General features: G+C 36.1%; 1 protein-coding gene across 1 annotated transcript; it reads left to right on the forward strand.

Moving 5' to 3' along the window:
- The first annotated feature begins 698 nt into the window (after positions 1-698).
- Positions 699-11,412, forward strand: LOC104113523 (uncharacterized). The gene is made up of 13 exons (XM_009623716.4): positions 699-1,071; positions 1,230-1,337; positions 1,888-1,914; positions 2,458-2,548; positions 4,652-4,695; positions 5,706-5,804; positions 6,518-6,575; positions 6,669-6,721; positions 7,022-7,123; positions 7,996-8,061; positions 9,253-9,374; positions 10,074-10,245; positions 11,038-11,412. Exons 1-13 carry the CDS (start codon positions 949-951, stop codon positions 11,098-11,100), a joined length of 1,128 nt encoding a protein of 375 aa, XP_009622011.1. The 5' UTR covers positions 699-948; the 3' UTR covers positions 11,101-11,412.

Raw genomic sequence — 11,412 nt, forward strand, 5'->3', positions numbered from 1 at the left:
ATTCAACTTGGCTCTATTTTTTATTTTGACACTCTATCTCAACCTTGTTCCATTTTAGCCCTCTAATTTAATTTCTTATATTTTATTTTAACACAACAGCTGAAACCAGTACAAAAAAATATAGCGCGTGTATATACACAAATCTGAGATGTAATAAATATCCAATTAAATATTGCTCATCCTTGTCAAACGGGTCAATACTAAAATACCTAACCCGAATTTTTTGATGTCCATGATACTCAACTTGAAATCCACAAGAACAAATATACATTCCATTATAAAAAAATAATTTTATTTGAGACATGGATTCACTTCAAACTTCAAGCTTATATGAAATAAATGATGAAAAAATCAGGTGTCAACATTTAATTGGATATTTATTACACTTCAGATTTGTGTATACACACGCGCTATAATTTTTGCACTGGTTTTAGCTTTTGTATTAAAAATGAAATATAAGAAATAGAGTTGAAGGGCAAAATAGGAGATAGATTTTCAAAATGAAAAACTGATACAACTTAGAATGGGTTTTATGTGGGTTTGGCCCATCTAAAATTATACTTGTGCCATGTTTTTTCTGATACAATTCTTTACACTCCATGTAATAGATGTCATTCTTTAGTGATCAAAGAAATAATTTAATTTCGGCGCGCTATTGACGAAATACAAGAAAAGCCAACAACCACAAATCTCTTGGCTGAAGAAATTCCCTCTTTACAAGAGTACGGAAAATAGAAGGGGAAAGTGTGTGTGTGTGTGAGAGAGAGGAGATCCCCACGCTCTCCCTCGGTCTCTCCGTCGCATTTTCTATTTCTCCATTTTGTATCTTCCAATTCATTGTACTTAGTTTGATACTTTGTTTCCATCTTCCATACTTGTAAAGCTGTCCAAGTTAATTGGAAGAGAGAATTTGGGCGGTGTTCTTCAGCGATCTCTTCTCTAAGAGAAATGTCGGCCATTTCGAATTTCACGGCGTGCCGGCGTTTCGAAAATGTAGCTGGATTAACAAAAGACTCCCCCGGGCTTGGTTTGATTCATAAGAAAGTGAATATTTCTAGACCATTCCAGAAGGTAATTTTGTAGAAAATAGGAGCAATTTGTTCTTGTTTTTAGTTTCTTAATAATTAAAATGTTACCTGGTGATTGGAACTTAAAAGGATTATATTTTAAAATCATGAGCAGCTTTGCATTTTATGAGGAATGTTGTGCTTCACTTTGCTCTTTTGCAGGTGTCTCTTGTTCATTCAAAAAGGATGTTTAAAGGTTCAAATATAAGAATGACAATGGTTGATGAGAGACTTTCCAGTGGGAAGGTTGTTGTGCCATCTGAAGTATTGGTACTGGATCTGCACTCCTCTCTTATTATTATTGTGTACTTATTTTGGATAGTTTGAGTTGACTGTGCTTATACTTCTAGTAAAAGTTTTGAGGCTTTCCATCAAATTTATGACCTTTTACACTGCATATTATTTTGCCCCTCCAGAAGGATTGTACACAAAACATTTTTGAGCATAGCTTTTCTTCCTTTTCTTTGTCTCCAAGCAAATTGTTAAGAAATGACATTCTCTTTTACTTTTCACTTATACTCTTGTTTCTTTAAGTATTCGTTTCACAGAGGAAAAAGACAAAATTATGTATTTATTTTAACACTTTTACATGAAAGTTACTCATGAGAAAGTTCAATGGAACTTTAAAAGCTGGATGAAGATAAATTATAAAAAAAATAAAAATAAAAATTGTGGAAGGTGTATCTGCTTTCTTTCACGAACTATATAGTAGCAAAGTAATTGTTGTTCTCTATAAAATGTGATTATTGAAGAGTGTGAGTACCAAAGTTGTTTGACGTGCAACTGAAACTACTAGTGATGAGATGACTTTTATATGCAGGCATATGAGCTCGTCCAAGGAGCAAAAGTAAGTTTTATTTTGAGTTGAAATGTAACTGTATTATGTTTGCTATATTTTTCTTTCTCTTAATCTGTGTTTGCATTTGTATTTGTTTGTGAAGTATGCATGTGGGATGTATCAGTTCTATGATTATTAATAAAACAACATACCAAATTGTTAAATGAATAGCATATATTTCCCCTAAGGCATGACAATTGACCTCCTGCTCAATTTTGAATCATCCTCCTCTTCAGTAGCGTGGATATAACTTTATAAAGACATCCCGTTTTGCTGGATATCATCATAATTGTTAAAAATTATGACTTCAGAAAAATATTTTCATAGTCTTAAGAAATAAAGATTCATTATTCAGAAAACTTGCTCAACTCTCTAGCTCAATTATATTTTCATAAATTTGTACAGTTCAATTTTTTTTTTCCAGTTTGCTTCACTTATTCTCTCATCAATATGCAAAATAAACTAGTGACTGGTATTTTCTCAAGCACATTAAGAGTTTTTCTGCTGATTTACACTTGAGTTGCCATTGACAATGAAAACTTGGATGTATAGGTAAGATGGAGTTATATCATGGAGGGATCTTTGCCTGAACCACCAACTGCTGTTCTCTTGCATGGTATTCTTGGCAGCAGGAAAAACTGGGGTAATCATTTATTTAATTTTTTTTTGTGAATTATGGCACATCAAATGCTCATTTATTGTGTATTCACTGAATTACTCATGATACTTTCAGAGTGCCTATCCTTTCTTGTCCTTGTTTCTGATGGCATATATGAAAATTGCACGCGCATCTTTCAGTCAAGCCTTCTTATGTAACTAGCAGGTGGCATTTTGCTTGAAATGTGAATTGTTGAAATGCCAGAATGTCTTAGTGAGATTGATATTATTTCCAGATTAGCAATGAGGCATGAAAACAAATTCACGTGCCATCTAATTCCTTAATTTTCCAAATGCACAGAGTAATTCTTTCCATACCCATTCCCTTTCTCTTGATAAAAAAAAGACAAATTTTATGTTGGGGTTAGCTATATGAATCCTATAAATCCTTTTCAGTTATTCAAGCTCTTTAGTACTTAAATGATTCATCATAATTAAACTTATAATGACTAATTTTATGTTGGTTGTCAATCTATCATAAACCTTTTTTATCCGGAATGATACATGATATGCTATGCGAAGCTCATATAGGCGGAGCCGTTCTAAAACAAGCTTAACTTCAAAATTCAATTTTAAATACGGTACTTCGTGCACATCAACTCTAGCAATATTTTTTTATATTGTCGAGTCAGCTTTTCCATATTGACGAGATCATATAAGATGGTCACATGTCTAACACTTTTCTTTTAATAAGCTCGCAATGACTGAACTAGAGCTGCAAAAGGACTGGGCTGGTAGCACACTTATATTTTTCTTTTTGTTGAAAAGTGACTGGAGTGGTTGTAGGCTGCTTGAGCTCTGCTTGTTTTGACCTCAAAACTTGTGTCTTATTTTGAGTTTGAGCTGGCTTGACTAGCTAATTGATCAAAGCTCGAGTTTGCTAATGGTTGTCTTGTCGCGCTTGCAAGTACAAGCTGGATATAATTATGTTGTATCATTTTTAGTTTTATATTCAATCCTTTGTTGGAGTATTGCATAACCCTCAAAATCTTCACTTTTCCTCCTTTCTTGTTAGGTCCAACCCATTGATATAGGGGTTATACAGCTTCATCTCGTGCTTAGCATGGCCTTTCGCCTTTCCCGGCACTCGACAGACTGGTTTCCTTTTTAATTGTTTTCTTTAGGGAAAAACTTCTTGTGTAGCTTCCTTTGGAGAATTATCAGCCCCAGATACTGGCCCTTTTCTTCTCTCCTGCATCCCCGCCTTCATTTCTCTATATGAGCTTCTGCCCAGGACAGCCTCTCTGTCTAAGTTTTGCCTCATAGTATATCAACTTGAAGCATTTTTAGATTGCCAAGAAAACAACTATTAAGTCTTTTATCAAGTATATATTCAATGGGAATATGAGTAAGATAAAGTTATCTAGGACAATTGACCTTTAAGTAGATTAATAATGTTCATCTTTTTTGGCTGTTAAGCTATTAGGCTGGCCTCCTTTTTCTCTTCATTATCCAAAAGTGGAGAGTGAATTTTTTCCCGATTGGTCTGACGTTTTCCAAGCCTAAGAGCTGATCTTGAGCCTTGTGGAATTCCTCTCAAAGTAGCTCAAGCTCTCTGATTCAGGCTTGCACAATTTTGAACCGACATTGAGCTCCTTGTTGAAGTTACCAAGTCGAGTTGGGACTGTCCAGATTTGGGCTCGTTTGCACCCCAAGCATGAACCAAGTTTCATGAACATCACGCTCCCTGTGAACTCTCCTTTAACCTTCAAGGACAGTTGTTTACTCAAATTTTGTTTCTTTTCTTTTTGTTTCAATCTTCTTGTGTTGCAAGATTTTGCAATAGACGTCAGAATTCTGATAAAGAACCTGTAGTTTGAGGGAACTCATATTGCAATGAAATGCAAAATTGTTTGCTTATGGAAAGGAATGATTTAAAAAGTGTTTCTATTGTTGGAATGCAATACAGATTCTACATCTTGAGGCATAGAGATTGTTCTTATTTCCATAGAGATTACTAGTTAAATTGTTGACATATTACTTCTTTAGACAGTTTCCTAACTCCTCCAATCTGCTTAAACAGTATTCCTGCTTCAAGCTTCTTATAGTCTCATCTTAGACCATTTCGATGACAGTCTGAAATTTTCAGGAAGCTTTGCAAGGAGATTGGTTCAAGAATTTCCGAAATGGCAGGTAGTAGAGATAAACATTTATTCTCATTCCTTCATGTAGTATTTTAAAGAACTCTGCATCATGTTTAACTTGTCCCATTTGGATGGGAATGTGTTCTGTTGCATGTTGTTTACTTGATCTGTGAAGAATGAAGAGAAATGAAGATTTGATTTGACATTACTACCCTTGAGAGATGGGTTTATATATATATAATATAAGCTAGGGATTGGACTCATTGAAAAGTTTCAGGAATAGGATTTCACATAACCATGGTCCATGGATTAGATAAAACCAACACCTGAGCGCTTATGGTAAAGAGTGCACAAATACCATCCTCTTCTCTGCTTTTCTATTCTTTCCTTTATTGAGCTGTTTACATTTTCTTAATACTATGTTACGTCCTCGAATTTTTCTCTTTGGTTGCTGTGAAGAAAATATAGGGGCAAATTCAATTCCAAACTTCATAAAGTCATTATCAACAGCCTTTGAAAACTCTTTTGGGGCCCATCGGTATAATTATGTTAGGTAAAATTTGTTATAGGGGGATGTAAGTGTCTACACATCAAGTCCTTGCCCTGAAAACATTTTTTTTGTAATTGATTCATTTGAACAAAAAACCAATATTAAAACGAAAACAGTAATATATGAAGCTCTACAAATAACAAAACATATGAAACTCCCAAAGGTTCTAATGTGCTTTATCACCCTTCTGAGATATGCAACTAGAAACAAATTGCAACTTGTTGCACTATTTCATGTGAGCTTCTGTGGCTTATCCTAAATATTTTCAGTAACTTTTGAAGACTACTATTAATTGTGGTCAGATCATCCTTAAACCTATCTTTTCTCCTCTTTGTGGGGATGCTATCCTGAAATTCATTTGCTTCCGACTCCTTTCACCTTTGTAATCCTCAAGCTCACATTCTTCTCTAACTGATCATTCAATATCTTATGGTTGATTTATTTTGATATGATATATATTTTGGTGATTTTGCTGGGGACAATCTCACAGTAGATTTACTTTTCTGCAGTTTCTCCTAGTGGACTTGCGGTGCCATGGTGATTCAGCATCTCTCAAGAAGAGGGGCCCACATACCGTTGCATCAGCTGCTCTTGATGTCTTAAAGCTGGTATAGTTTCTCGACCATGACCTGCTGCACTCAGCACATACAATTCTCAAGTGTCATTTCGATGACATCCGTATCAATAGAACTTTTTAAGGCATGTCTTGTCACCTATTACGGCCCAGTCCCGACTGCCAAAATATTGTCCTCTTTGGCCCGACCCCTCTAGGCCACCTCAAGGCTTTTGGGCCTCACGGTTTTGTGCCCTTGGGTTTTAACCCAAAAGGCGCCTCAACAGTTGAATCTTGAATTCACTCTTATATGACTACTAACCCCCCCTTGATGTGGGATTTTGCTAAGGCAAGTTTCACATCGACCCCCTTTCGAGTTCAACTGCCAGTGATCCGTTGGTTGTTACAACATCATTGAATCATTGGCCAAACGTTCTCCATGAAATTTATACACACTCAATATTCATCAAAATTCATGGGAATTCTAGTAATAATATCACTGAATTATTGGCCAAACATTCTCCGTAGGAAGTTGCTTACGTGCTGGTAAAATTTTAATTCATGAATGCATTATATGGGCAATAGAGTATATGAGCATATGCCATGTCATTTCAATGGTGTGCCACTTATGATTCTTCCCTCTCTTTTTTCCTGGTTTTGGGTTGGGTCAAATGGTAACCGTTTTGCCTCTTCGCGTCTTGCCTGAGATGGTAGCAGGATTATGGTTATACATTGCTTGGTCTCAATCTTTCTTTCTTCTTTGTCTAGCTTGGCCAGCTCAGACTGACTCCGCGAGTTGTAGTTGGTCACAGCTTTGGAGGAAAAGGTAACTTTTAGCTTATTATAGTAGAAAGCTACTTGGAGAAATCAATTGATAATTTGTTGTTCAGACATTCATCTTTCTTCTTAAAACTTGCAGTTGCATTGAGTATGGTTGAGCAGGTTGCAAAACCCCTTGCACGTCCAGTTAGAGTAAGTATTCTATACCAAAATTCTACAAGCATACTTGCACTAATATCAAACAGAGTTTTGGATTTAGCTTGGTACTTGTGAGTGATTAAAAGCGATTTTAAAAACTCAGTTAAGGCAATATATACCATATGCTCACAGTTCTCTCATTTACGGTTGATGATTTTGGTAATTGGTTTTCAGGGAAAATAATTTTCTGTTCTGATTTACTTTCTTTGTTCTTGAGATCTATTTTGCTATCCTTTTGCGTTTTTCTTTCCAACTCCTAATACTTTGAAGTAATTCAAACTAGTTGTGTCATAGGTCTGGGTTCTAGATGCTACTCCAGGAGAGGTTCGAGCTGGTGCAGATGGAGATGATCATCCAGCTGAATTGATATCATTTCTGAGTAAATTACCAAAAGAGGTGTGCGCTTTTGGTGATTGCAGTTTGTATAAAAATGTCTCCATGTATATTTGCCTAACATGAATGTTAACAAATTTTATGGTATCTTGTTGTTAATTCTCCATGATATCTTTAGTGTGTCAATATAGATATGTGTTCCTTTTTAAGACTTTAAAGTAGAAATTTGGAGTGGGAGGTGCAGTGGGCCTTAGGGTGATATCATTCCCTGATGGTGTATAGTTTGGAAAGAGCAGATAGGAGCACATCCTGGGGGGTGAAAATTTCTTGTTCAATGCATCTCTTTTTTGGGGTGTACTTCTGGAGTTCACAGGATGCCACTTGTGTAGATATTTGATCAAATTGTGGATGGCTGCTCCTTCATATCAAATTATGTAGATATTTGGTTATAAATGTTTTACCAGTCCAGAAAACAGTTCACTGGAAATGCTTTAGGTTTGTTAGAAAGAAAAAAAACAAAATGCGTTAGGTTTAAGGAATGATTGTGATATTTGATGGGATTTTTCTGACAAAGACGAATTAGGTTTTGGTGGGAAAATCTTGTCCATTATTTTGGAAGTAGAAGATGAATATGTATCAGAGCAAGGGAGAGAGAGCCTTTCTCCTTTATGTTTTAGCTTGCTTCTCGGCTAATTATTTTATTAATGCATGTTGAAAATGTTGCAGGATTGTTGGCTTTATAACTTTAAATAGCATACACTGACGTATTTGAACCTTTTTTACCCTAAGCTATATAAATTCACTATCATTTTCAAATGTTGCCCCCCCCCCCCCCCACCCCCACCCCCTCTCTCTCGGTTTTATCATTTTCCTGATACATTCACATAATTTGTATTGACATCAGTTCTTCTTATGAATATTATTTTTCAAGGAAGGTCTCTTCAAAACGAGATATCATGGAGGCTCTTATACTTGAAGGTTTTTCCAGGGATGTAGCACAGGTATCCCATTGGCCTCAAATTTTTTTTTTGGCCTCACATCTTTTCTTCCTAGGAATTCTGAAAGGTTTAACATTTTAATTTCAACTTTGCAAACTTCAAAAGATGTATAAGCGTAGGCACTTTTCTGCATCTAGTGAGGCACTGCGCTTGATATTTAGTAACTGAGATATGAGATATCAGCAATCTGTTAGACACATTGCAAATGCACTTCTTTAAGTTATAATGTATTCCACCATTCTCAGTGCCCCGGAGAGTGAGACAGTAATCTCACTTGACTATTCTGAAAGAAAAAGTGAGTTGATGATTCAGAAGGTAGAGTACCAGAAGATAAGTTGTTTTTGAAAAAAAGGAAAAGAATTGTACGACAAGAATGACACCCCAGTCTCTCTAACCACATTTCCTTTCTAAAGAGAGCCTATTTGACTATTCCATGTGATTTATTGGAAATGATATTCTTGATCATTGTTTTGGTTAGGCACAATGTTTCAACCCCCCCCTCAAAATTTTAACTGTCTTTCTCAAAGGCGGATCTAGAGTTTAGAGTCCATAGGTCCAGAATTCTACTGTATCGTTCTTGTAATGCAGTGAGTTTGATTCTTTATATATACGCGTATTCTCTATGTCTTTTCACATATATATAAGGTTCGAGTCAGGCACTGTGGATTCGGCCATACTCACTACGTCTACACTAGATACGCCTCTGTCTTCACTTCTCAAAGAGGGTGAGCTCGTTGCACAAGAATTTAACACTGTATTTAGTTGGTTTTTCAATTGGAGAAGAGAATTCAGTGAAGGGCAATACTTTCTTCCTTTGAGGAAAGTAGAGGGGCTAATTACCCTCCATATCTACTTGTTGACGTCCAAATATTTTTTGATAACCGAGAAATCTCCGAGGTCCAGCTAGCACACGACTCGAACTTGGTGGATAATGGACTCACCCCTCTACCCCATCTCCACTTAAATGCCAGACTCTCTTCCGTAGCAGCGCTCGGACTCGTGATGAAAGTAGCATGTAATTGTTTGTACAATAGATGATTTAGTAAATAGAGTATATCATGCAGTAAGTCTAATAAAAGATTCATCTTGCTGATCATTGTTCATTACCATCATTCTAACTGTTAATTTTGCTTGCACGTAAGACGCGAATGGCCAGTTCTAATTTTTTCAACTGCCGCTTTTGTATATTTGCAGTGGGTGGTAACTAACCTTCGTCAAACCAACCCTGTTGGTTCATCCCCTTCACATTTATCATGGGTATTTGATCTCAAAGGTATTGCCGAGATGTATCAATCATACGAAGATACAAATTTGTGGTAGGTTGCTCATGTCAGTTTTAAATGTGCAGATTTTATTATGATTATTCTTTTGGCTTCTTGTTCATTCCTTGACCAGAGTATCTTTTTAAAGAAATTAGTCATCAAAAGGCTTTACTCGTTGTCCAATCGATTCTGGAGTAGACTGGACATGTACCAATAGTGGTTCAACAAGTCACCAACATGCACGGCCTTTCTATGCTGTTGCTATCAATCAAATTTAAAAATTTAAGAAAAATAACATGGAAATGTCAGATAAATTGCAGGATGTCTTTTGACAAGATGGAGTTTCAACATTAATATAAGAATAGCAAGATGATCAGAAAAATTTGAATGAAATCTATGGGTGATGCACTGGAGGACTGGTCACTCAACTCATACCTAGCATGACAACAGAAAAGAAAAGAAAAGTGGAATATCTGGAATTATTTGAGCCTAAAAAGCATAATTATTGACATGCTAAGAATAAATGTGAACTGTCACCTTTTTCTGTTCATATGATAATGAATGTATAACTTTGCAATGAGTTCATTGCAGTTAGTTAAATCATAGAAGAATGTATTAATGGTTTGTTTGACATCTTTCATTTTATTTTTGGTTCTGTCACCAAGCTTAATAGCTGATTCTCTATAAAAGAGGAGATAGTAATTCGTTCTCAAAAAAGAAAAAAAAATAGTTACTGCGATAATCTTCACGCAGGAAAATTGTGGAAGATGTTCCTCGGGGTGTGCATGTTAATTTTTTGAAAGCAGAAAGAAGTCTGCATAGGTGGGCCCTTGAGGATATCAGAAGAATCCATGTTGCTGAGGAACAAGCTGTAGAGGAGGGAGGTGGAGTTGAAATGCATGTCCTTGAAGATGCAGGTCATTGGGTAGGTTGCTTCTGTCCTACACATTATGCTGTATGTTGCCTAAGTTCTCAAGTTGCAAAGTGCTTTCCATTTTTAAGTGTGCGTCAGATTTGAAATCTGGTAATTTATCATACTCCCTCCCTTTCAATTTATGTGTTGTAGTTTGACTTGGTGCGGAGTTTAAGAAAGAAAGAAAGGCTTCTGAAACTTGTGGCTTTAACCATACCATGAGACTTTTGTGGCTATAGAAGCATGCCATAAAGGGTAAAATAGAAAATTAAAATTTAATTTGTTTTCAAATGTAAAAAGGTGCCATTCTTTTTGGAATGGACTCTTAAGGAAATAATGTCACATAAAATGGAATGATGGGAGTATCTAGATTGACTCGCGTTTTTAACAGGCACGGTGTCCCTTCGTTCTTCCTGTGCTGGACTAGCTACACTCTGCTCCCAAACGGTTGACATAGAGAACAGGCTGACCTGATTGAATCAGAAAGAATAACTTTCCAGTGTGATTATGTTAAGCAGAACTCTTAAGAACGTAATAATTATTCTGACACGCACTAATTTCTGAATGATGAAATTAGGGTACATTTCTTTTGCTGTTAATAGCTATTGACTGTAAAAAAAGCAGACGGTGAAACAAGGGTAATAGTTGAGCTTTCATTATTCTACCATTACTCTTGTTCCTCGACAATGATGAACAATCTTGAATCTTAGTGCACTGGCCTTCTGACTTGCCGTGCTGAAAGAAATTGCATAATTATGCATCGCGCGATCCTAATCCTAATGACAAGGGTGTTTCTTTTTCCAGGTACATGCCGATAACCCAGATGGGCTGTTCAAGATCCTTTCATTTTCTTTCCAAGGATTTTAGGCTGAAGGACTTCTAACATTGGTCATATGGCCGGGGAAATCGGTTGTGAAGCCCTTGTAGATCTATAGATTGCAGGAAGGTCCAATTTTTTGTAGCATAGTGTATATCATCTCATTCATTGTGCTTGCTCGTTTTAGAACGTGAGATGTAGCGAGGCAATTTCACCGTTGAATCTGAATATGCTATACACTGTTGTGCCAAGAAATTCTTCACCAGTCAGATTGTACTGTAATTTTCCCCTAAAATGTAAGAGAATGTCTTTCTTCTAAATATGATTGTACGAAGTCATAAATCAAATGGCATTCTGGAAAA

The sequence above is a fragment of the Nicotiana tomentosiformis genome, chromosome 6 (genome assembly GCF_000390325.3).
Source record: "Nicotiana tomentosiformis chromosome 6, ASM39032v3, whole genome shotgun sequence".
NCBI lineage: Eukaryota > Viridiplantae > Streptophyta > Magnoliopsida > Solanales > Solanaceae > Nicotiana > Nicotiana tomentosiformis.